The sequence below is a fragment of the Asterias rubens genome, chromosome 3 (assembly GCF_902459465.1).
Source record: "Asterias rubens chromosome 3, eAstRub1.3, whole genome shotgun sequence".
In the NCBI taxonomy this organism is placed as follows: Eukaryota; Metazoa; Echinodermata; class Asteroidea; order Forcipulatida; family Asteriidae; genus Asterias; species Asterias rubens.
Window position 1 is genome coordinate 1,321,838 of NC_047064.1, and position 27,596 is coordinate 1,349,433.

At 36.3% G+C, this 27,596-nt stretch overlaps 2 protein-coding genes across 2 annotated transcripts in view; both read left to right on the forward strand.

Annotated features, from left to right (window-relative positions):
- The first annotated feature begins 5,389 nt into the window (after window positions 1–5,389).
- On the forward strand, window positions 5,390–23,618 carry LOC117288055. The gene is made up of 15 exons (XM_033768746.1): window positions 5,390–5,636; window positions 7,496–7,644; window positions 10,449–10,584; window positions 11,406–11,494; window positions 12,462–12,549; window positions 13,706–13,857; window positions 14,362–14,494; window positions 15,041–15,123; window positions 16,182–16,278; window positions 17,442–17,626; window positions 18,593–18,740; window positions 19,743–19,895; window positions 20,970–21,083; window positions 22,193–22,270; window positions 23,031–23,618. Exons 1-15 carry the CDS (start codon window positions 5,537–5,539, stop codon window positions 23,192–23,194), a joined length of 1,869 nt encoding a protein of 622 aa, XP_033624637.1. The 5' UTR covers window positions 5,390–5,536; the 3' UTR covers window positions 23,195–23,618.
- Window positions 23,619–26,853: 3,235 nt separating this feature from the next.
- LOC117287949 (G patch domain-containing protein 8-like) overlaps window positions 26,854–27,596 on the forward strand; it is a 42,228-nt gene continuing 41,485 nt past the window's right edge. Inside the window, exon 1 of the mRNA XM_033768598.1 lies at window positions 26,854–26,976. Coding sequence (XP_033624489.1) covers window positions 26,932–26,976 — 45 coding nt within the window. The 5' untranslated portion in view covers window positions 26,854–26,931. The remainder of the gene's footprint in view (window positions 26,977–27,596) is intronic.

Sequence of the window (27,596 nt, forward strand, 5' to 3'; positions counted from 1 at the left end):
CATTGTGAGAAACAGCTCCATCTGAAGTAACATATTTGTTGAGAAAGAGGCTATTTCTCACCCGCTATAATAAAAGACTTCATGCCTGAAGCCTTTTTTAGACACCTGAAAGCACACAAATTTGTGCAACAAGGTTTTTTTCTTTTCTTTCATTATTTTCTTGCAACTTTGATGAACGATTGAGTCCAAATTTCATATTTTATTTGTTATTTGAGTCCAAAATTTGTTATTTTATGTATACATGTATGTTGGCATACACCAATTGAGACTACGGGTCTTCAGGCTGGTCTCTTTGACAATTGCCTAAGTTGTCCAGTGCCTTTAAGGACATAGCAGAAACAGATTCCGGCCAAAATGGCTTGTATTGTACACGTCTCGGGTCTGGTACCGCACTTTTTTTTCTAAGAAAATTAATCTGTTAAGCCCGGTTCATACTTCCTGCGAATTACATGCGAAGCTAATTTGACATGAATTTGACGTCACAACTATCCTTTCGCAGCGATATTCGCAAGTGAGTTGAGCAGAGCTGAACTGCTGCGAAATTCGTTGTGAATTTTGTGACGTCAACATTCGCTTCCCATTCCCATTCGCAAGAAGTATGAACCGGGCTTTAAGCAAGTTTTTCTGCTTAAACAGGAGTGATCATATCAGGGCCAAATTTCATTAAGCCTGTAGACACAAAAACTTGCTAAGCACAGATAAATATTGCTTAGCAGAAACTGGTTACCAGCCAAATGTCAATAAAGTTTACATTGTTGATTGGTGCCCACCCATCTTCTGCTTTGCATAGCAATTTGCTAAGCAGTATTTTCTGCTTAACAGCTTTCTGAAATTTGACCCTGTTCCTTTCCCTTTTTACCAACTTTGCGAGGTCAACTGGACCTTGGAAAACTCCATGATAGTACTTTTTTGTTTTTTGGTATAAATGTTCACCGACATCCATGTAAACGGAACATTTTAAAGAAAGTTTTTATGTATTGTAAGATTGTATTTTATATATATTTTGTTTATGGTCTTGCTATATATTTTACTATCGCAGAGTAGATTGTTCGGGAGACTTCTAAATTCTGAAAAGAACTGTCTTGCTTTTAACTTCTACCTGGGATTATGTTTTACTCAGTCGACCAATGTTTGTATATTTCTAATTGAACTGTTTTAAATTTCACAAGGATTTGGGAAGTTGGATTTATTTGCAACTATGACTTCATCAAAAATGAATCAATGTTTTGCCCAAGGTGACAATTGTCATGCAGCTTGGTTTATAAAACAAGGAAGGTAGTGGTAGGTGAATTGGATCAATAAAAATAATTTTGCAACATAAACCTCTTTTTAAATAGATGGTTCTTTTATCTTCAGTCTGGAGGATTTGTTGGCTTAATTGCTTGCAATATAAAGTTCTAAATATACCGTGATTATATAAATGTTAATTCAATTACACCATTTTATTGATTTGACTCACCATCATCATTGTGTAATAAAATGTCACAGATCATTGAAAGTACCTATTCATCAAAAAAGTGGCTGCAATAGCCGTAACTAAAGCCATTCCTAAAACTTGTTAGTAATTAGCAATTTTAAGCCAGCGTTATTTTTAAATAAAGATGTCTTCTGACACTTGTGTCTGTTTAGGCAAGTGTGGCTTTGTCCAAATTTCCAGCTGCGGCAGTCGCTAAGGGTGTTGCTAAGGGCAGATTAGGCTTCAACGCGCAGTAATTATGTGATCCAGCCACAGCCTTAACTGCAGCCACTAATCTGGGAATGGTTTCTACCCTTGAGTTTTTTCCAAACAGGCTTGGGCTCCGTCTCTGGCTCCAGCCGTTGATTCAACAAACTCTTCCTAATCAGGATTAATCGTAGGACTTAGAACGAGTTAAGTTCCGTAACCATAGGACACATTTAACACATCTTAAGTTAGGACGAGACAGAAATTGGTCGCAGGCTCTGTGTGATGTTTGAAAACATTTGTAAAATTTACAATTTGGTGCTGTAACTGGAGCCATAGCCCAAGCCGAGGTTTGAAAAAGGCTCCTGCCATAAACTTATCATTGTTATAGCCCCCTCTATTGTTTTAAAACAATCCAATGGGGTTATGGAAATACACATTGTCATGAAATATTTTGACCTCGGTCCATATCTGCACGATATAAGGGTTAGCACCATTGCCATTCCAGATTGTTTCCGTTTCAAGTTCAAATTATTTTGCAATTAGAAGAACTGCTTGCAATCGTTAGTACTGTAATATTTAGTGTATCAATTTGTTTACTCAGAACCCTTTAGTTTATTTTTTTGTATAAATTATTGAAAAGCTGTATCGGAAGTCGATTTAAAAAAGTATATTTTTAGTGCAGTATAATATTAATTATTTTATTCTTATGTAGCACTGTAGGAGTATAATTAATGAAAGTGATTTACATGTAACCAGAGCTATCCTCTATAACGTTGTTCATTATTTTTTTCATAATTTGATTGATTTAGTACTAACTTCTATACATGCTGGCCAGGTGTACCAATCTTTATATCAACGTTCAAGTGTCTGTTGTTGAATAAATAGAATTTTGAAGGATTGGGAAAATTACGGAAGATGGGAAGAACCAGGACTCTGCTGAATATGAAAATAGAGGACTTTGATGAATGTCAGAAGAGCAAGTTACCACACAAGCGCGAGTGGAATACGGAAAAATATAGCGCTTCTGCGTCCAATATCTAACTCGGCCTTCGGCCATGTTGGATATGGGACGCAGATGCGCGTTTTTTTTCCCAGTATTTCCGCGAGCGCTTGTGATAACATATTTATCTTCCAGCAAACTTGACGCGTGACATAGAACACACAAGACACAGGTAGTGATATGGGCCATGCAATATAGGTTTATATCACTACTCTGCAAATCTGCTTGGAGGATTAGTCTGTCTTGAAGATAATGAATATGGAAAGAGTAAGGATTTTGATGAATATGTGAGGAAGGTGATGAGGTACAGTAGTCTTGGAGAGAAGGCAAAAGTACTTTGGTTATATTAACAGTAGTTCAGATTTTATTTTAAACCTCACATTTAACTGTAAAACCTGTACAGGCAATTTCCTTATTTTTACTTGAGGGATCAGAAATAGTTTTTATGCAGGTCATAAGTTTCTGCCTTTAACAAAAGTTGCAGGGGAATATAAGGTTGTTCATGGTGTGGTTAAAATGTGTCTGAAGTAGCTTGTGTAAAAGCTATGTTGCTGTAAAAGATCATGGAGTTGTAGTATTTGTATTTTTGGGTTGCTTGCCTGGTGGTTATTTTGAACAATTTATCATTGAAATTAATAATATGTTTAGAGTTTATTCCAGAGGTTTTTTTTTCCCAGAGTAAACACATTTTGTTTTGAGTTTAGGAAAAGGGTCTTTAAAATTGCTTTGTGTTACTCAGTTAATCAAACAAGTATTATTCTTGTGGTATAACAACTTGCTTTAAGAATACTTGTTTTTAAGTTCAGAAATAGGGTCTTTAAACTTGCTGTTATTGTTACTAGTTCAATGTTTAATAAAACATTACCGTGTTTTTGTTGCACAACACCTTGCTTTAAGTAGACTATTGTATGTGGTGACGGGAAAGGAAAAGTTGGACAGTATACAATTGTTGCACGTTGTGACGGGGTCCATGGCATTTTGTACACCCGAGGGGGAAAATGGAACCCGAGGCGAAGCCGAGGGTGCCATTTTCCCTCGAGGGTGTACAAAACCCATGGACCCCAGTCACAACGTGCAACAATTGTTTTGTTATTCCTCTTCTCGAAGTTCTGTTGTCATCTTCAAACATTATTACGACGGACTATTCATTGTTTAATAAGCAGACGAACGAGAAACAACTTCCTCGAACCCGCGGTTGTTTCGTACACAGCGCAAAATCGACCAACGCTGGGAACGATCAAGGTGATGTACACCGGGTGTACATCACTTTTCATGTTACCCGGCGCGTCGCGAGCCATGTAACATGTGTTTTTGTTGCGTGTCACATGATTGGTTCTCACAATTTGCACAGAGGTATAACAAGCAGATTTGAAACCGTAATCATACGTTTTTGGAGTTGAATGTTGCACAAGTTGCCATGGCAACAAATTGTGGTTCTGTTTTGTAAAGCGACAAAAATTCTTCAGAGGACTTATGAAAGGAGAATGAAAGCTATGGGAGACTTAATCACACCTAGACACATGGCGATCTTTTTCCTTGTAAAACTACCCACACACAACTGTGACCTTTCTAAGTGACTCACTACCATACTGAGCCAGACTTTCCTTACGACCTTTCCACTCACAACTTTCTAGGGACAGTACTTCGCTACCTGGGTAAGTATTTTGATTGTTCTTTCTCAAACTAAACCAACATTTTCTGATTAGATTACTTATCTACATTTTATCTCTGAAATGTAGAGAATTAATCTCTGAGATGTAGTAGAAATTACAGTCTCTAATAAGAGAGTTAGAAGTGAAATTTGTTGACAACTGTTGTACATTTGTTACTAAAGGATTTGAGAGTAAACTGCGATGAGTCAGGGTGGTACGGGCAAACCATAACTGATATTGAGGTATCAATGGTTCATCGTGAATCATACAGTTATTATTGAGGATTTTAGTTGCACAATGTAATCAAAGCAATCAGAGCTTTATAATTATCAACTATCATTGTATTTTCTGTCATGAAAACACTCTTAGATAACCAAAACCTCCTTGGAGTTTGTTTGAAATAAAACTTTAATTTGGTAAGTTCCTGAATTTGTCCAATTCTTACAGCACTATACTCTTACTGTTAGAGCTGGTTGGTTGGGTGCTATGATTCAACTAGGGGATTAAAGGTTTGCCCAGTGGTTTCTTTCCCTGCATTTCACCTCTGTGGACCAAAGTTTGAATCCAGTTTTCAGTCCCAATATGATTGTGTGGGTGTTTCCCCATTTGGGGTTTTTCCTCCCACTTCTAAAAAGCTGAATATTTCTTCTCATTTCTTACTTATGCTGTTAGTGGCGCTAACATTGCTGTTGGATGTGTAATAATACAATTTATGAAAATGTAATTCAACCTCAGATTGATTCTTATGGATTTAACGTGGCGCTTTTTCTAACCACGGCTCTGGCTTAGGCTATGAAAATGGGTGCTTTCGGTACAGGAATTCAGAAAAACAGGCGTACAGTGCGTAAGCCTCGGCCAAAGACTATAAACTTTGGTGTCTAAAATTGCCTATGATTACAATTAATATTGTGCAGCCATCTGTTTTTATATCCACAGATTCTTGAATTACTTTCAAAGCCCAGTTCATACATGCGAATGCAAAAACAAATTATTTGTTGCGAATTTGTGACGTCAAAATTTGTATTGACTTTGCATTCATAGGAAGTATGAACCGGGCTTAAGGCTACCGTAAATTGAATTGTAACTTCTTATTGATGTTTCCTTCATGATTAACTCGACAGACTCATTGGATTAATCATCATCTTAAGACAGACTCTGTGGAATAATGTGAATTGATACAACAAAGGAATACAACGAGAGACAGATTGAAGCAACATCATGGCATCTCGGATTTCTTGCCAGTCGGTGTCAAGTATAAAATCATGGACTTTATTACTGATTGTTGGAGTCTACCTTACAGCGGTCATTCCAGTCTCAGGTTAGTCAAGCATTTATTGCTCATTTTAAATAAAAAATAACCTCTTTTTGTACTTTTATTCTCCTTTCAGGGCTCGAATTCGGGGGTGGGGGGATCCACAACACTGCAAGACTTGTAGCTCAAATACCAAAATGAGAAGAGACTAGAATCAAAATGAGAAGAGACTAGAATCAAAATGAGAAGAGACCAGAATCAAAATGAGAAGAGACTAGAATCAAAATGAGAAGAGACTAGAATCAAAATGAGAAGAGACTAGAATCAAAATGAGACGAGACTAGAATCAAAATGAGAAGAGACTAGAATCAAAATGAGAAGAGACTAGAATCAAAATGAGAAGAGACTAGAATCAAAATGAGAAGAGACTAGAATCAAAATGAGAAGAGACCAGAATCAAAATGAGAAGAGACTAGAATCAAAATGAGAAGAGACTAGAATCAAAATGAGAAGAGACTAGAATCAAAATGAGAAGAGACTAGAATCAAAATGAGAAGAGACTAGAATCAAAATGAGAAAAGACTAGAATCAAAATGAGAAGAGGCTAGAATCAAAATGAGAACACAGTTTTACTATCTAAACCTTTGTTTTTTATAAATTAGAACAAAACACTCAGAGAAGATTGTTCTCTTCTGTTTTACGGGTGATATTCAGCAGGATTTAGAGATATTTGTGAGATTCAAACTCAACATTTGAACATCATTCTGTTTAAGACTAAGATGTTGAATGAAAAAAAACAAAAAAACACCGGACTTGTCCTATCTTGAGTTTACTGGTCAGACACTGAAATCACTGGCCTCTGGTCGGCGGTCCAGTGTAAAACTCAAGCCATCTTTAAACTCTGTACAACTCTGTTCATTTGTAGGTTTACACATTTTCCACACACCTATCTTAAACCTCCATAAATAGTAGAAATTTTATTTCTCCCAGGATCTTTAAATTGACATATTAACAATATTTTGTAGTCTTCGTTTTTATAAGTGAGCATTAATATGTACTTGCCTGCATGTTACGGCCGAGTGGTCAAGAGCACTGGACTCAAGATCTGGTGTTTCTCATCAGCAGAGTGGGGTTCAAGGCCCGGTCATAAGACTTGTATCCTTGAGCGAGTTATCCTACCATAATTGCTTTGTCCTTTGGATGGGACATTAAAGCACATACTTCCTGCGAATGCGATACAAATTTTGGCGTCACAGGGCTGTTTGCAGTGAATGTTTCGCAGGAGTTCAACACAGTTCAACTGATACGAATTATTCATTGTGTATTTTTGGCGTCAATACTCGTATCGTATTTGCAATTGCAAGAAGTATGAACCAGGCTTTAGCCATATGTCCCGGTGTACTATGATTAGAAGTGCACATAAAATAACAACACTTCTCATGGAAGAGTAGGGGTAATGGGTAATTCTGGTTCAAATAGCAAGCACTCTTGTGAGCTTGTGAGCTTGGAATTAAGTCCACTTACAAGGTTTCATTACCCAAAATATTTAACAATAATAGTAATATTTGAATTTATAAGCCATTTGCGAGTTAGTTTTGAAAATATCTGGTACAAAGACTTGCTTAGTCACAATATTATTTTTATTGACTACTGTACTGAAATTTGAATTGCTCAGACTATAGAGACAGTTGCTTTGTGAAATGGGTTTGGGCAAGCAACCTCCAGATGAGCAGACCCTGGTAACATTGTGTCATACACATCCATTCAGAATTGTGTATGGGTGTTCACCGTGTCTCTTCCCTATACTACGCAAAAGCTTAGTGACATAGCAACTGTCTCAAATAGTTGTGAGTAATTCAAATTTAAGTGCTATTTGATCAAGCACGTCATTGTGGCTTATTGAGTTTTTGTCATTCTCTTTTCAGATTCTCAACCAGCCGCCGAGCCTCATTGCGTAGCATTAGATAATCTTATCGACCACATACTACGCAGTATGAGATCCATGCCAGCAGCTACGGTCATCTGTGCTAAGATTCCTGGCTGTACTGGCATCAGATGTTCCTTTAGCATACTGGTAAGACAGTCATCTGAAAAGAATAGGGCCCATCTCATGGCTCTGCTTACTGCAGAATTCTGCGCTTACATCACCATTCTCGCTTGCATGGCAAGCGCCGAATTTCTGCGCTAGCTTTTAAAGCGTAGACTGCCTATGTTCCTTGAGCATACTGGTAAGATAGTCATCTGAAAAGAACAGGGCCCATCTCATGGCTCTGCTTACTGCAGAATTCTGCGCTTACATCACCATTCTCGCTTGCATGGCAAGCGCTGAATTTCTGTGCTAGCTTTGATAGCGTAGAATGCCTAGTAACGGAGTATGCACACGCACAAGCCACAGTCTCATGAATTCCGAAAATCTACTCCGCGGTAGTATAATTTTATAAAGCAAGACAGTTTTCTGTAGAACAAAATCTACATGGCAAGTAGATACACACATGATGTTACCACAAACTGAATATTGATACAGTACCTTTCCACGCAATCCCGTTCAATATAAAAAATTGTTCAAATTTTTCAAACTTTTCGAATATGATGAACAAACTTTACCATGAAGTATTTAAGATGAATGGCCTTTATTGGGTGTTCTTTTGACATTTAGATGACTTTAAAAGAGATCTTACAAATGCTGAAAGTGGGCGGCTGAATTAAGACTGCATCCTGGTCTGAGGTCAAGCTTAAGGCCATTTGATATCTGTGCCACATATTTCTTATTTCTTAAATCATGTCTATTTTGATTGTTGATGTCATTATTTTAAATTCAATTCTTTCCTTTATTGCATCAGGCAAGTTGATTGTAGTTTTCCCTTTCATTGAAAAATAAACTAAAAAACTAAAAAGGAAAAAAATTACTTTCTAACTTCAGTATATGTCATGTATTTATAGAACAAAATATTTTATAACAGTTTTCATTAAGAGACTGTCAAAATTTGACTTTATATTATCCTCCTCTTACCAGTTTCACGGTATTATGCCTTTTTCTTTGAATTGGGAAAAAGATAATGATGCGATATATCAACCGATGCCCTAATTATCTTCATTTGTTAATATGAAGTATGCAAACATATATTAAAACTTGATGGACATTGAAATTTGCACACCACACACCGATCTTCGATGACTTCAACTGGCCCCATTTGTTTTGAGTTTTTCCTGTTTTCACGGCAAACGAGAAAGTATGGTTTCCTGGTGAAGCCATACATGGAAGAAACATCTACAGTGACTACAAGTGTTCTTTGAGACTCTGTGTATGACTCTATAGCCAGCAGTTATCTTCATTTTATTCAAAATATTTTTTTCTTAAATTTTAAAAATAAAAAAGTAATAAAAAATGTGAATAATTACTGGCTTTCAAATCTGATTTTTATTTAGTAATAATATATTTATAATAAAGCGTATAAATAAACAGTGATAGTTGAATCAACAAGCTGATGTTTAAATTTTAATATTAATAATAATATTGATATGAGGGTTAAAAAATAAAAATCTCAAAAAAATATTAGAAAATGATATAAGGCACATGGCTTCTTTAAGCCTCTGTATTCTTTTTTCCAGAATGCTCAGCAAAATATTCAGTCACATGATTTGATCACCATGAATTGTGAATTGAAATAGTGTTTGATGAAACTTTTTCGGTGGGCAAATATTTATTTTATGGCCTCAACATTATGACATATTTTAGTACCTTGTAGAAATGCCTAAAATACCAAATTTTTCGCATTTACAAGTGCAAATAACCAGTGGAGCCTTACGTGTTTCTAAGTTTTGGTCAAGGGAGAGGAGACTCTTTGCTTGGCAAATAAAACCACACAATTTTTATCTAGGGACTGTTTACATCGCGCACAGAGAGGTAAAAGATTTGCCACGATTTTAGGGACACCTCGAAAACAGGATCTCCTACGATATATGTGTTACACAATCACCCCCAAAAATTAAACTTGCAATTTTACATCGTTTTTCAGTTTATCTTTCATTATTTCAGTACAAAATATTTTGAGACTTTTTATTGCTGGAGACTCTCAAAATAGATCCTTCCCATGAAATATGCTAACTACACTCTCGCATGTGTACAAACCCTATTGGTTGGCAATTGCCATGTAGATGTGCACTTAGCAGATGCCCAATTTGATCTGCGTCACACCCCCGTTAGCCCCTATACAAAACAGCACGATTCTTATCTCAAATTGTTAGTGCGCACACATTACTTCATGGACAGGGTCTATCGGACAAATGTGTGACACAATCACCATGGGAAATGATAGAAACTAAACCGTTACAATATACTTCACAGCGACCCCTTAAGGTGAACATCAGGGCCAATGCGTCACTGGAAACCTATTTAAGGATTTCGCTTTTAATGAAGTAATTTCCTATGCCAGGCCGTCTCCTACAAACATTTCTCCACTGGGCTAAATAAGCCACTTCCTCTCTTTAAAATGGCCACTGTGTATGATTTCGTATGACACAGAATAATTCTTGATATCAAAACAACGATCTCTACTTGAACTTCTGTACTTCTGTTGTGGAATTTGTTTTATTCTAAATCTACTTTTACAGCAATGTGTTTAAAGACACTGAGGAGTTTGAATGTTTCAAGCATTTCATTTTCCTTAAATCATAATCAAAGGACAATAACAGAGAAACATCACAAAATCTGATAAAATAAAACTTAATTCCAAAATTTAAAGCCAATACTCAAAGCCAACCTGTTTTTCCCTTTTAGTTTGCAGCTACCTTTAAGTTTAGCTTGAACTCTTAGAAACCTTGACAATTACTGCAGTCTCTAATCCCAACTAATAATGGCCATTATCTCATTAACCCCAGGGCCAGAGTATAGGTATGAGTTTAAGGATGTACCCATGTGCCACTCCAGCCCAAATGAGAATCCGCATTTTTGTTCCTTCGAGTGGGATCAACTTTAGTCAGATGATTACACATGGAACTACTATTGCTTTACCTGGTAAGTTTCATCTATTCTATCGTGTGCTTTCTGAATGTAACTCTCTATTTATGAGTTTCCAATTAACTGCTTATGTTACACTTAGTTACCTGTTCATGTTTCACTTAGTTACCTGTTCATGTTTGTTGTGTTCTCATTTAGCCTTTAAGAAAGACTCTGCTAGGGTCAAAACATCAGGCCATTAACTGTTTTTTCAATTTATACCAGAGGTCATTTTGATTTGCGACACTAAACAGCTACATGTAGTTCTATTTTCTCTGGTCTACTTCTTAAAAATGTGGGAAGGGCGATTTTCAAAGTCGTAATAAACCACTTCCAAGTGCCACAAAAAGATCATTGTTTCATCATTTTTTATGGAATATGTCTTGGTAGAAAGGATGGGGGGGGGCACAATAACTGCCTTTTCGAAGGTGAGGAATGGGGGGAAATGGTCCCTCTGGCCTTGAATCCTCTGTGGAAGCCGGCCTGATCTTTGATTTGAAGTGTTCAATCATGGGGTCATCTCCAGTAAGGGATTTCTGCATAAAACTGAAATGTATTCCTTTTTTGTTTACACAATTTGGCAAGAAGTTGAGAAGGCATTAGGTTTTGTTTTCTCTTTTTTCAATACACCCTTGCATTGCCCATTGCTGAGGTCAAACAAGGGACAAGCATGCCTGTTTCGCGCTGTTCACAACTTTCATTAACCTCAAAGAGGGCACTGTTTGGGTCTTCTGACATCATATTCAAGCAAGGGGTCTGTATATTTTTGATTTTGATTTCCCCAAATCACTCTAAAAAATAAAAAGCCCAAACCCAAATCTCTTCTTTCACTTCTCCAGGGTTCCAGTACAGTCCCTTCCCAGGAATTAAGGTCCGAGCCCAGGCCGCTGTCCACTTTGACAAGGTACCTGAGGGACTTCGCATTGGGGTAAGATTCTGGTGCCTATTTTCTAATAACGAAATATTTCCCAATACATTTATTTATTTTTATACCAAAATGTTGGGATACTAATTGAAAATATATTTTATTTTGGGTGTTGAACAAAGAATTGACTATAGTGGGAATCGAACCAACGACCTCTGGATTAACTGGTGCTCTGCCAAATGAGCTATCCAGCCCTATGTTGGCGGTGTCCCTACTTTGTCAATATCTTTGTTCAGGGGTTGAAATTATGTTTGTTAGATCAAATTTAAACAATTATTTGCTGAATTTTCTGCTTCAAAGTTATCCATGTGGACTGGTTTGGCCTACCCTGGATAACACGAGTAAATAATTTATAAAAATTATATGTTAAGTTGTTGGATTATTGTTTAATTGATTGAAGTTTTAGCTGCAGTGTTGATTTATTTTCTATTTGACTGAGTTGGTTTACGACATGTTGGATGTAACTCTTGTTCTGCAATGTTTATGTAATTTCCAGCGATTCAACTGCTCAGCTTTCAACAACTCCATTTATCAATCTTAATATTTCTTAACATTTTTCCCAAGTAGAACACGTTTGATTAGCATCAAAGACCAGTATTCTCACTTAGCATATCCCAACATTGCATGAAATAAATTTGGACTCAATTTGTCATTGAAGTTGCAAGAAAATGATGAAAGAAAAAACACCTTAGTTGTACAAAATAGTTTGCTTTCAGAGAGGAATCAAAGGCTTCTGGCCAGAAGTCCTTTATTGTTTTAGTGAGAAATTACCTCTTTCTCAAAATCTTTTCTACTTCAGAGGGAACCTTTTCTCTCAATGTTTTATACTATCAATAAGCTCTCTGTTGCTCGTTACCAAGTAAGGTATATATTTTGATTACATGTAATTACCAAATGTGTACAGTGCCTTTAATGGTCAATCTGCTCTGATAAAGTGTTTTTTTTGGTATTTTTTGTTATTTCTGTTTAGATATTGTTCCAAGCCAGGGGTTTTGGTACAGGAATCAACTGGCCAGTTCTACCTGATTATACTGTTACCTTCCCACCTTGCTCTACAGGTAAGATTCTTATATCTGTGTTTATCCTAACACCAATATGTATTAACTGTGTACTTTTCACAGGCAAATCACCCTGGTGGGATTACCCACCACTAGACCATCGAGCTATAACCTGGGGCGGATTGCAATAAATCAGCAGTCTAAGACCAGTCAGTTATAGCCGGCTATCTGCCTTAGACGGTCTTAGCTTAGTCAGTCATTATAAGCCTGTTGCAATAAGCCGGTCTTAGATAAGTTGGCGAACAAATGTCCCATAATACTTAGCATTTCTTCAGGCACTGGCGGTATGGCATTGTTTTTACTCTTGGGAACATTATACATTTACGATACAATGATTCATCATCATAATGCCTCTCATGGGTGTAATCTATTTCTAAAATAAAATCTCATCTTAGAGCTCTTTGCATCAAATCATCTACAACAAACCAATGCAGCGCCATCTTTAAAAACCAAAACAAAGACCGATTATAGCCAGCTCAGAGCAGGCTTAAGATTTAAGACTGGATATAGTTATAGACCACGCTATTGCAATCGGTCTATAATTAAAGACTGTCTAAGCGCGTTTCAAGTTAGCCGGCTATAGTATAGACTGGTTTAAGACCGCTTGGTGCAATCCGCCCCTGGTCTTATAATTTGTTTTTACCCTTACATCAAAGTGTATTATTTAGCAATGTATACTCAGTACTTTCCACAGCCAAATCACTCAGGTGGGATTCTAACCCACCACTAGACCATCGAGCTAGCCCGATGGCTAGAGAAAGTTTGAATCCTCATGTTTTGGTATCCTACATTATGTCTTTACCATTAATGCTTTCTATTGCCCGCCCATCTGCTAAGAAAGAGAACCCTTGGAAATCCAAAACCATTCCATTTCCACCTCTTGTATTCTTATTAATTTTGGTTTTACCCTTACACACCGTTGTGTGTATACTTTGTACAGTGCTAACACTCATCTGTGTAAGGCTAAAACCAAAAATAATAATATTCTTTATCCGCAATGCAAATTTATCATCTCTTAAAATCTTGTGGTTTTTTTTGTATGCAAGTCGCCAGACATACCCTGAAGGCAACTTCAAGGTGTGAGCAATCCTGATTCGTTACTTTTTCGTTATGAGAAAAATCTTATTCACTATAAAAATGTTTGTTTTGTTCTTAGCAATTCCAGCAACGGAGCCCCCTCCTACCAGTCAGTGTGGTAAGATGGACGCCCTGCTAGCTGGCGTAGCAACCCCTCCTGGCTTCACCTGTACTGTCTACCCAGACTGTCTTGGTTTCCACTGCTTCGGGTCCATCAATGCCGTCATCCTGGTTTGTTACTTTTTCATTTTGAGAAATAAAATTCTGTTTTGAAACACTTTTGCTAAGTCCTTCTTCTTCTTTTTCTTTGTTTAATTTGGAACTACTTTACTTTAAATTTTAAAAACTACCAAAGCTGAAACAATGGTTTGATATGATATCATGTACTTGGAGTAGAATTCATATGTTTACTTCTTAAAAGAACTTACTTCTCGTTTTGTTATAAATCTACTGCAAACAATTTTTTCTTGATTTTAAGCAAATATCGGCTCTTTTTGCAAAAGCCAAACTTAAAGGGATCAGATTAAATATAAACAGATTGGGCTGAATGGAAAAAATGAATGAAGTTTCGAATTTTACTTCCTCTAGACATAATGTCTTTAAAAATAAACAGATGTATTTATTTCCTGATACAAAGAGGATATCGGCACTTGAAAGAGGAGTTGAACATTTGACAATTATTGTTGGGACTGAGTTGAAACTATAAATGAATTTGTAAAAAATTTTTTCTTTCAGACTTATTCAGTGAACATCTCTTTAACAATCAACAATTGCAACCAGCCCGTGTCCTACACAATAGCTCTCACTAACCCTGGGAGTCCATTAATATGGCAACACACATTCTTTCAAAGTGACACCGTGCCAGTGAGTAAGTACATCAGCATGAATGCCATTAGCCAAAGAGAGATCGTTGATTCATTGGCATCAGAGGAGGGGGGGGGCGGGGCTCTAGGTTTGACAATGACTGGGTGTCATTGTTTTGGTTCAAAACCTGTTAGATTAGTCATCGGAGTGTGGGTTCGAATTTCGGACGTGATACTTGTGTCCTTGAGACAATTCACTATAATTGCTTCTCTTCAATCAGGGGTATAAATAGGTACATGTACCTGCGAGGGTAGAGGTTGATATTGACTATGAAAAAGCCTTTGGAGCGCTACGGCAGCTCAGGGCTGTATCTCCCCAGGGAGCTGAGAAAGATTAAAGGAATGGTATTGCCCCAATGACCAGAGCACCAATGTGAAGCACATTGATACGTAATTGAAAAATGTGTTATACATGTATAAGAACTAATTATCGTTAAAAACCTTTCATATTTTAGTTGAAGAAATGAAGAAGAAAAACCAAAGATTTTTTGTTGTCCAATGTTTTGAGAAAACAACTATGACAAATTGTGTTTTGTTTTGTATTTTTACAGTAGCATCATTGCCAGGGAGAACTAAGGCCAATCTTACAGTATTGATGAGGCATTTCATTCCAGAAGGTTACATTGAAACATCAGTAAGTAATTATTAAAATACCAACTAGGAATGTCTACCTATTTCATCCTCATCAGACCATCTAGGAATGTCTACCCATTTCATCCTCATCAGCCCAATTAGCCTCATCAGACCATCTAGGAATGTCTACCCATTTCAGCCCCATCAGACCATCTAGGAATGTCTACCCATTTCAGCCTCATCAGACCAACTAGGAATATCTACCCATTTCAGCCTCATCAGACCATCTAGGAATGTCTACCCATTTCATCCTCATCAGACCAATCAGCCTCATCAGACCATCTAGGAATGCCTACCCATTTCATCCTCATCAGACCATCTAGGAATGTCTACCCATTTCATCCCCATCAGACCAATCAGCCTCATCAGACCATCTAGGAATGCCTACCCATTTCAGCCTCATCAGACCATCTAGGAATGTCTACCCATTTCATCCTCATCAGACCAATTAGCCCCATCAGACCATCTAGGAATGTCTACCCATTTCAGCCTCATCAGACCAATTAGCCCCATCAGACCATCTAGGAATGTCTACCCATTTCAGCCCCATCAGACCATCTAGGAATGTCTACCCATTTCATCCCCATCAGACCATCTAGGAATGTCTACCCATTCCACCTTCATCAGACCAACTGGGAGTGTATACCCAGCTTTTTTCACGGGTTAGCAGGGAATTTTTGTTTGATGTGTGCCTACTCCAAGTTACTTTGCATTCCTCGCTTACACAGCTAGAGCAGAAATTCGGCGCGTGATCGTAAGCGCAGATCGGCAGCTAGCAGAGCCATTAAATTGGGCCCTGTAGTGACAGTTAAACCACTAAACAATCAATCTAAGAACTACGATACTTGCTAGCTTTTTAAAATGTTACTCATTTATTTTATGAAGGTGGGAGTGCATTCTTGTATCCATTGTGTGCTTATATTACACTGTACTTTTATTACAATAGTTAATGGTCTTTTTATAACTTATTGGTTACTGACAAGTTACTGACAAGTTGCCACTTTATCAAAATGCAAAATGTGTGGAAAGAAATCTTTACATACTTTTGTTTTTCCACAGATCAAGGTGACCATATGTATCGGAGTCATTGGTTGTTTTGATATGCCTTTTATGAGTGCACAGAGAGTGCCTATTGCTCCATGTACTACAGGAACTGGTTAGTGTTTCAGTTTATGTAAATGAGTTGTAACTAGGAGTGGTTTTATTATTATTATTATTATTTATTCGGCCAAGATTTCAACAAACAGTACAAGATACAATATTGAAATATAAATAAAGAAATATAACAGTATAAGAAACAATGAATGTAAACTTATAACATCTAGAACAATTGTAAACCAATGATTGAATGAGACAGAGCACTGGCAATCAAGCAAGACAATTATAAAAACAGACAGGACAAGCCCATTCTAAGATGGCCAGGATTAATAAAAGTGAACCTAACCACTGTGACTCGAAAGCCTATTGGTTTGCAGTAACACCATGAGTTATATTGGTTCTGAAAAGAACCGGTGGTTGATAACTCAACTGAAGACAGATCATACTGATCGAAACATTGAGTTGTTAACCACCTACACTTCTCGTAACAGATTTTCACATGGTGTTACCGCAAACCTCTCCTAGTTCCAGATCCTACTTAAATGAGTCATGTTTGCAAATTCTATATGAGTCACTTGAGTTCTTTTCCTCAAAGATTTCAATAGTCTCCAGTATTTGTAATGCTTTATGGGTATGAAAAAGTACAAGAAATATTTTGGTTGACCAAAAAATCCCACAAGTGTATGCCTGCTGTGGTGCCGCGGAAGTAGTAAAAACTCTTGCAGTGGGTACACATTCGTGTGACGCAATGACTTTTAGGCTTTACCCGATTTGGGAGCTACAGCTACAACTGAGGACTTCCTATACTTAAAGAAATGATGAAGCCGTAGCCACAGTTACTTCTTCTGGTTTTCCAAAAAGGTTTGATGGATTCAGTACTGTGTAGTTAAACAAATCATTTCTTGTTCATGGTGGCCAGGACTACAGCCTCAGCGGTTCTCGGGTGATAGCGGTTCGTGGTTGATAGCGCGTTGGGGTGATAGTGCGCCCTCTTGTGACAGATCCAGGAGAGTCTTGAACCAAGACTACCTCATCCACCTTAGTCTTAAACCGCTTCTTCTCTTGTCATCACAGAACCACTACTGTTTCTTGAGTACATCTTACCAGAGCTTAGCCCAGTCCAATCATCAACACACCTGCATGCCAGGCATGGACCACTCCCCTTGCTTGAGTACCTTGACAAACCTTGTTGTTCAACCATTTATTCTCTTGTATCCACAGGACCACTACCGTTACTTGAGTACATTTTAACTGAGCCCAGTCCAATCATCAACACACCTGCATGTCAATCATGGAAACGAGTTGAGAATAGTCTTAAAGCTATGGGCATACCCGGTCTCACCTTCCCTTATTGCTTCATTGAAGCTCCTTTGTGTAATCACATCATGTGTACTGCTAGTTATCAGGTAAGATTGAAAATCATTTATGTTTCTGTTTCTTTGACTTTTTATTTGTTTGCTTGTTTGTTTCTTTTTTTTGTTTTATATCGCCTTTTTTTGGTCTTTTTTTCGCCGCATAGTTAACTTAATAATAAAACAAACATTAACCCTCTAAAAATGATTTGTTTCAAAACGGATTATAAATGGTTCGTATACAGATAACACAAAATTAACAAAAAACATGTGTTGTACTTCTTTTGTGTTTAATTTCTTCTTTGCCAAAAAGACACAATTCGATCCAACACAATTCGATTGGACACTCAACTTTTTGTCTGATTTGCCTCTTTTTCTTAGTTTCAAAAAAGAAAATTGAATGACACTGGACTGTCCTTTTTCAAAGTTCGTGCCAGTAGTGCGCATGCCCAGACCTACGCGTGCAGTACTGAGCATGTGCGCACATGCTCAGAGTCACGAAAAAAGACCTTTATGTCTGCTGCCGCCAGCATCTCAAAAGTCTCCCATTGTTAATTAAAGGCAGTAGACACTATTGGTAATTCATCAAAATAATTATCAGCATAAAACCTCACTTGGTAACAAGTAATGGGGAGAGGTTGATAATATAAAACATTGTGAGAAACGGCTCCCTCTGAAGTGACGTAGTTTTCAAGAAAAGCCTGTGAAAATTTGGGCTCAATTGGTCATCGAAGTTGCAAGAAAATGATAAAAGAAAAAACACCCTTGTTGGACGAACTTGTGTGCTTTCAGATAAGAATAAAAGACTTCTAGCTAGAATTCTTTTATTATTTTATTGAGAAATTACCTCTTTCTCGAAAACTACTTTACTTCAGAGGGAGTCGTTTCCCACAATGTTTTATATTATCAGCAGCTCTCCAATGCTCGTTACCAAGTAAGTTTTTAAGTAAATATTTATTTTGAGTAATTACCAAACGTGTACCTTCCCTTTAACACATTTCTTCGTCTTGATTGTTTTAGAGTTTGCAAGCAAACAATACCTACTCCATCTATGCTGAAGTGAAGCATTGTGCTCAACCCATGCATATGACGATTAGCATACAAGGAATCAATACTGTATTCTTCATAGAGCAGAGCATTTCCGCTGACAAAAACGTCACTCTCAACCGTAAGAATTCAAATAAATTTACTTACTTTTACAAAACTTAGTACTTGAAATTTTTGTTGTTGAAGCTTTTGCTTTTTTGATTGTCACTTTAAGCCATGCCTTTTAAACGTCATTTATTTTGCTAACTTGCACCAAAATTATCCTTTTTACAAAAGTAAGTACTTTCAGTATAGTCACTTAAGACCCTGAGACAAAATAATAACTTATAAATAAAAAAAATCATTTTTAGTAAAGTTAGTACTTTTTTTATTTTATTAGCTGTCTTATTTGTGGTTGTCACTCTAAATCCAAAGCAACAAAGTTACTAATTTATACAAACGTTTTTTACTTTTACAAAAGTTAGTACTTTTTTTTTTTTTATCTGTTGCCTTGTGGTAGTCATTTTCAAGCCACAGGTATCAAATTCACTAACTTCTACAAAAGTTAGTACTTAAATAAATTTCTGCTTCAGCGGTAGTCATATGCAGCCAAAGGACATAAAATTCAAACTTTTACAAAAGCAATATCCAGCCCCAAAAAAAACAAAATCAAACCTTTACGAAAGTAAGTTCCCCCAAAAAAATTGATGGTCACTTTCAATCCAAAGGCATCAAAATTCACTGACTTTTACAAAAGTTATTACTTTTCTTTTGTAAATAGCTTTTGCATTTGTGGTAGTCACTTCAAAAGTTTCTTACTTTGTTGGTTATTATTTGATACTTTTACATCATTGCCCAATTTTATAAAGCTGTTAAACATAAAATACTGCTCAGCAAATTTCTTTGCTAGTGAAAAATGGCTATGGCTCCAGTCACAACAATGTCAACCTTACGGACAATGGCTGGTAACCAGTATCTGCTAAGCAATATTTGTTTGTGCTTACATGCTTTATAAAATTGGGCCCAGTCTGGTGTACAATATTGCTCAGCCAGATAATCGTGTTTGGCCAAATTGTTTCAACCCAATTTTCTTTCACCCAACCCTGGCTTTATAACGTAATTTATGTAATTCTTCTTTTGGCAGAGAATGGAGTGATACTGACTGCTGACTTCCGCAGATTTGGTGAAGCAGTTATGCTAAGCGTAGCAGTGATGATTCCGAACATTGGGCCAGCCACAGGACCACTCAACGTACCACTCATAACCAATCAGATCATAGACCTACCCATTTGTGCAAGTAAGTATCCGTTGAATAGATGGAAATTTGTGTCGTAGATAAAGAATATTAAGTTTGGTTTTCCCCTTACACACCGATGTGTGTGCACTGTATACTCGGTACTTGCCTGCGTTCTGTGAAAAAAATCACACGCATATTACTGAGGTGGGATTCAACCCACGACCTTAGTCCAAAGCCAATACCTTGGTCCAAGATTTGTTACTCGACAGAACTCTATTCTAATTGTAACCGCTTTTATATATGTTTGATGTTCATGTTGGTATCAAGACGCTTTTTCACAAGCGACGCTTACTTTGTTGAAGTTCAATAAATTTGATTCTGATTTTCTTCTTAAAGCCTTTGGGCACTTTCTGTACAGAACAGAACAAAAATTAAAAGTTCACAGATTTACAAATAACTTACAGGGTTTACAGAAGGTAATGGTGAAAGACTTCCCTTGAAATATTAGTCCATGAAATGCTTTACTTTTTGAGAAAACATTAAAACAATTATCAATTCTCGATATTGAATATAACGGATTTTTTTTAAACACATGTCATGACACGGCGAAACATGCAGAAACAAGGGTGGGTTTTCCCGTTATTTTCTCCCGACTCCGATGACCGATTGAGCCTAAATTTTCGCAGGTTTGTTATTTTATATATAAGTTGTAATACACGAAGTGTGGGCCTTTGGACAATACTGTTTACCAATGTTGTGCAATTGCTTTAGGGCAGTTCTATGTTTTGTTTTTTGGGCCGTTTGATTGTTTTAATCCTATACAAATGTAGATGTTTACAACAAAACAACATGTGAAAATTTCATTTCCAAAAGCGTTTTTGTTTTTTTTTGTTTTTTTAGATATCGCTGAATATATTTTGAGCAAATATGTCCATGCAGGAAGAATAATCCCTAATAGAATTCATAATCTGAGAAATGTTAATACATTGTCTGCTTCTCAGATTCAAATTTGGGGACATAAACACAACCACATTACTTCAATTGAAATTAGGCACTTTGTATGCAGGTGTGAATCTTGAAGGATATGTTCTCTCATCATAAATTTATCGCCGTTTATTGTTTTCTGTCTTGCAGATGGCGGCGGTGCAGGACCTGAAACGCCAGTGGGGCCTCCACAATTTCCCCCAGAGTTTCCTGTTCCAGGAGCACCAAGGCCTGGAGCTGATCAACCCACCAATGGTGGAATAGGTAAACACCTGTTAAGAATTCTTATTTTAGTTTCCAAATATCAGGTTTTTACAAATTATGTGTTTATAAATAATTTAAACACTAGTTCATAATTCCTCTTTTAGTTTGGAAGGGGAGGGGCGTCCAAATATCAGGTTTTTAAAAATTAATTGCTGTTTATACATAATTTAATACTGATCGGGAGTGATGGTATATTCATTTGACATTGCTTTTTTTTGTTTAAAGGGACACATTGTCTTCGGATTGGGTGCTTGGAAGTATAAAAATCGGTCGAAAGATGTCATTGACTTTAATATGCAGGGCTCATATGGAAATCAGTTCTTTACACTGATTTGGCTCACCCTTGGTAAATAAAGGAAATAAATAAATAAATAAAAGTCACAACTTTGGCTCTTCAAAATGGTGGGCCATTTTAGGTTTAAGAAGTTAAAGGAAAGCCCAAAGCGCCCAATCGGAAGGCAAAGTGTCCCAGTATTTGTTTTCTTTTTTTTCTTTCTTTGTGGCGTTGGTTTTCCACCCTGGGTGTTGGATGGCATTTTGTAGCCCATTCATATTGGTTTAAATAGCAGTCAAAATGAGACAACAGTAAAGAAAGAAATCGAGCAACAAAACTTAAAAATTATCGAAGCAATGTACAGATTTTTTTGTTCTGAAATTAGTTACTGATTTTTAAAGATTATTGAAAAAGACCCACTGGAAACTATTTTGATCATTCTGGGCACATTCTCCAATCCCTTAGACATACTATCTTTTCCAGTGAATTTCCACTAACAAATAATCTTCATGGCTCTAAAATGGTCAACCTTATTATGGCTTAGCTGCTTAATGATTAGTACAGTAAGCATTTGATTTTTCATGATTTTTACAGTATTCAGTTCTCAAAAGAAGTAAAAGCAGACACTTAAGAAAGAACAAAAAAGTATACACACTGTGTTGTGTTCAAACCTGTAGTTTTAATTGTATTTCTAGCTATACACAGAATCTGTAAACCTTCTAAATTGTAACATCTGAGAGGTTCCAGTTTTAGAACAAAGACAAACCAATGCCACGTTTTAGGAATTTTCTGTTTCACCAAATCTTGATTTTGCAAAATCTTATATTTGTTGCAGGTGTAACACAAGAACCCAAGGTTACTAAACCAAAAAGGAAAAATCCCAATGGTAATGCAAAATCTACAAACAGTGCAGGTAAGCTCATAAATGACTTTTTAAATTTTTTTTTACTGTTCATCATTGATTCAGTGTAGTGAACTAAGGGGTGCCCCCCCCCTTAGTGGCCCCTCCCCCTTTTGAAATCTGAACTTTTAGAATTAGACATTTTTCAGAAGAAAATGTTAACGCCATAATTTCAATTTAAAAAAGAAAGAAAATTCCATATACACTCGGACAATGTATTTGTTTTCCCACTCTGCCAGATTCTCTTATGAAAAATAGTAAGTTACATTAAAAAGGCGTTGAAAAGGTGCTTGTTTAAGAAAAAGGGCAAACTGAACCTTGGCCAGAAGTTTAACTCCTAGAAATAAAGATGTGTCCCCCTAAAATTTAACCCTACTTACAGCGCTGCATTACTTTAAAAATTTGATTTTTAGTAATTTAAACAATCATCCTCTCTGAATGCTACTAACAAAAAAATTATGACGATTTTATTTAATACATTCTTCTGTTTTATCATGAAAAAGGGTAATGTTTTCATAGTTCGTCTTTTGATGTAAAATGGTAAGATTTGTCACCCTGTCAGCCAGAAAAATAATATGTTAAAAAAAAAAAAAAATCTTTCAGTCTTACAGAGAAACAATTTTTAAATATCTTTCCCAGATTTAAATAAAGTAAGCTTTTCAAGTCAAAAATTGATAGTTATATTTTGCTTCAAACAATCCATGAATTTTTGCTTGTCTTTGTGGCTAAAAAAAAACACCCACAATTTCTTATTTTCTTTTCTTCTATGCAGTACCCTTAGCCATAGGTCTTCTGTTCACCGTCTTAGCAATCATTGCAGCAGCTTTTGGGGTATTCTATTGGTATCGTCGACCGAGTACTCCACCAACGGAAGAAGCTGTTCTTGTGGATGAAGGGGAGCATGAAACGGTCAGATTCAGCATCGGAGCAAGATGATCAATTTATATCAAAGAAGAGTTGCTGGAAGAATATAATGAAAGATTAAAGATGTTAATAATTAGTAATAATTGATCAAATTGTGTCTTGACAGCTTATCATCTTGAAGATGCAGCACAATACAGTAAACAACGTTTTCAAAATTAAAAGAAATCTGCAAAAAATAGTTGTCGGCCTGAACTTTCAAATCTAGCAGGGTCTTTTGTTTTTTTATCCTTTAAGGTAGACTCTAGGGTCGAAATGCATTTGTTTTTTTGCATTTATACTATATTATTACTCTCATGTATGGATGCATCAACAAATCTTTGACTATAATTTAATTTTTTCCCCAAATATCTATTGTAAATATTTAGGTTTTTGTTGAACTACGCATTTCCAGAGAAAGTAAGATCTAGTGAAGCCTGTGACTTTACTTCTGGAAGAGACACAGACTTTTTTTCAAATATTTGTTTTTATGAAGAAAAACAAATATTTGAAAAAAAGTAAGTGAACTATTCAAAACTGTTAGCTGCGATTCAGAATTAATAAATCAGTTGCCTTTTGGTCTGCCATGAAAAATTTTCAGTGAATGATATTAATTTTAATTAATAATAATAAAAAACAATATCGCTTTATCAAAGGGTGTCTCAAAGCGCTTATTTTTATTTATTTATTTTTATTCTTCAATTATGAGACCCATTTATTAACTGCAAAAGTTATTGTAAAGTTAATCCATGCATCATCCACCATGTCAAAAAGTATAACTTTTTATAAAGTTAATGCCAAAAATAAGTAATGGCCTCAAATTTCATTTCTAGCAGAGTCTTTTCTCCAAGCCTGAAAGTTAATTATATAGTTTATCCGAGACATATTAACCATGAAAATCAAAGTATGACTCTAGTACAAGAAGTTCCTTGAGAAATGGCAGGGCATGTAACTTTGCTGCATGATTTGGAAGCCCCCAAATCCAGTTTGTGGTGTTCCGCTATTGTTCCATTATTCCCTTTCTAAAGAACGCTCTTGTGGGGTCCTACTTGAACAAAGAGTTCCCTTTTGTGGTATTGGTACCAAAAATACCCCACAAGAGCACTCATGTAAGCTCACAGCTCTGTGTTCCAGTCACTTGCTGTACACTAAAAGCCATTGGACACTTTCGGTAAACAGTATTGTCCAAGGCCCACACTTTGTGTATCACAACTTATATATAAAATAACAAACCTGTGAAAATTTAGGCTCAATCGGTCATCGGAGTCGGGTGAAAATAACGGGAAAACCCACCCTTGTTTCCGCATGTTTCCCCGTGTCATGATATATGTGTTTAAAATAAATCTGTGATTCTCGATATTGAGAATTGCTAATTGTTTTAATATTTTCTCAAAAAGTAAACCATTTCATGGAATAATATTTCAAGAGAAGTCTTTCACCATTACCTTCTGTAAACCCTGTAAGTTATTTGTAAATCTGTGAACTTTTAATGTTTTTTTCTGTCCAGAAAGTGTCCAATGGCTTTAATGAAAATCATATTCTTTAATGCTGTAAACAATATATACCGTATATATCCTTACATAGTGTGGATCTCTTGTTCTCAGCCTGTCCATTTTGGATTTGGATATAGTGTTCTCAAAGCTTTTACTAGAGCTAAATGAGAAGAGAGAAGACACTGAAGAGATTTCAGTTTGTATGTAGCATAAAAACATCTATTTCTTGTGATTAAAGCGCATGGATAACATTTTTAAAGACCAGTATCTGCACTTACTATTAAAGGCACTGGACACTATTGGTAATTACTCAAAATAATTATTAGCATAAAGCCTTGATAGTATTAAACATTGTGAGAAACAGCTCCCTCTGAAATGACATAGTTTTTGAGAAAGAAGTAATTTTCCACGAATTTGATTTCAAGACCTCAAGTCTAGAACTTGAGGTCTCGAAATCAACCATCTAAACGCACACAACTTCGTGTGACAAGGGTGTTTTTTTTCTTTCATTATTATCTCGCAAGTTCGATGACCGATTGAGCTCAAATTTTCACAGGTTTGTTATTTTATGCATATGTTGAGATACACCAACTGTGAAGGCTAGTCTTTGACAATTACCAATAGTGTCCACTGCCTTTAAAGGCACTGGACACTATTGGTAATTACTCAAAATAATTATTAGCATAAAGCCTTATGGTAACAAGTAATGAGGAAAGGTTGATAGTACAAAACATTGTGAGAAACAGCTCCCTCTGAAGTGACATAGTTTTTGAGAAAGAAGTAATTTTCCACAAATTTGATTTCGAGGTCTCAAAATCAAGCATCTGAAAGCACAATAACCTTGTGTGACAAGGTTGTTTTTTCTTTCACTATTATCTTGCAACTTTGACGACCAATTGAGCTAAAACTGTCACAGGTATGTTATTTTATGCATATGTTGAGATACACTAGGTGAGAAGACTGGTCTTTGACAATTACCAATAGTGTCAAGTGTCTTTTAACTCAATAATGTTGTGCACATGCTGACATAATTGGTACAGATTAAGTGTAGTTGATGTTACTTTTGTATGTGTATATAAAAATGTATGTAAAAGAGATTTGTTGAGCTGTATGATTCGTAACATTAGACGCATGGAAATTTAATCTAACAATTACTCATAACATTTAAGAAAAATAAATGCTTTGCCATCAGCGCAAACATTTTGTTGTGCTCCCAATTTTATTTATTTTTTTTTTGTGGTCTTTTAGTTACTTTTATAGGTCGCCTTGCTGCCTGATTGATAAATGAAGTTACCTGTGACACAAAAGATATGTATTAAATTTTTAAGAATAAGATTTATGTCCTACTATATTTTGGACATGTTGATAACTTTTTACACTTTTTTCCAGTTCTTTGACTTGATCTAAAACAATCATATTTTGTTTTATTCAGCAAGCTTTGTTTTAGAGTGTGACCAAAGAAAATGACAAACATTTCACCTAATAAATTATGTGCTTTACAAAATACGAGCACCAGTTTTCCTAAGACTTTTTTTTTTTTTTTACAACTTGGTCTTTTGAGAAATGTTAAAAGAAAATCTTGTCAAACCCCCATGGAAATTTTAGTAAAGTAAAGAGCCGTTGGGCAGCCCATTAGTTAATTGTTTGTTTTTCACAAGCTTTTGATCCGCTCTGGCATTTTATTTCCCAAGAGTGTTTTAAAATGAATGTTCATGCCAAAGTTTCCGTGTCCATCTTTCATTAAACTATGGCAGAACTGACTGAAGTTAGCCAGCAAACACGGTCCTGACTGCTGAAAAAAAACGTATGTTTATGTATGGGCTGGGGTGTAAAATTGACTCTATTGTTAATTAATAATTGATTAATAAACTGAATTGGGCAGGTGTCCCGTGGAAATCTGCCTGCCTGAGATTCTGTCCTCAATTTCTGTATAATATTTATGATGCGGACAATAAACTTTCTAATTCTAATATGTGAAATTAATTCGTTGGCTGAAGGAGAGTGTTTCAGAAGAAGATTATTTTATTGAAGGGCAGTTCAAATGGCATGGCAGGGACACACGTCCCGTCTCGATATGAACTAGGGCGACCTCTTGCGACGAAATTAGTTGGTGTCAAAATGGTATCCGGCAAATAGGAGGGCTACTTCCAACGTGAAGTAATGCGCTGCCGCCGTGAACCAGCCTGATACCGGTCATCGATTTACAAGATTTTACGTTGAGCTTTCCTTCCGATAACATAGTTTCTACGTCAAAATGAGCTGAAATCGTACTTTGTGAAAATGGCCGGTATCTTCGCCCGGTATAATGAGCAAAGAGACTTTGGGGTAAGTTATTTTAGCACCTTTTGCTCTACAAATGTGTTTAATTGGGTCTCAAACACCGTGTGGTGGTGTGTTCATTTTACAGAAAACAAACAACATGATGATGTGCGTGAGATGGGGTATGTACGCAAGTCTAGCGCAAGTTGAACGAAACCCAGTTGAACCCCGTTGCATTGCATACAACACAACGCCAACGGAGTCCAGATTGTGAACAGTGTTATAACAACTTTACCCTCCAAACATTTACCTATATTTTACCTGATGGAGGAAGCTGAAGCTTTGTTCACGTATATTCCTTTTAGTTTTACTTTTATTTAGTCCGGAACTTGGAAATAATTCTGCATCCATAAGGTTTATCGCGATTCAGAACCGCATTGCGTGTAGGGAAGGAATATGGGGCTGTTTCTATGCAGTTTCTACGACTCGCGCACGCAACGCCTATACCTTTGTGTAGGTTCAACAGTGCCCACTTTTGATATTTTGCTATTGGCGATAAACCTTATTGAATTGATCTGGCCACCACTTTTGATTATTTATAAATTAAAATTAAATTTAAAAAAGAGATTTATTTGATTGATGTTTTTAATTTAAATGCAAATGTCAAAATAATTTCCCCTTTTTAA

Excerpts from the sequence above, each read along its gene's own strand:
- LOC117288055 (XM_033768746.1), top strand. The coding sequence starts at position 5,537 with ATGGCATCTCGGATTTCTTGCCAGTCGGTGTCAAGTATAAAATCATGG. Across the intron at positions 7,645-10,448 it reads GATGTTCCTTTAGCATACTG|GGCCAGAGTATAGGTATGAG; the intron begins GTAAGACAGTCA and ends CATTAACCCCAG. Across the intron at positions 16,279-17,441 it reads TCCATGTACTACAGGAACTG|GACCACTACCGTTACTTGAG; the intron begins GTTAGTGTTTCA and ends TTGTATCCACAG.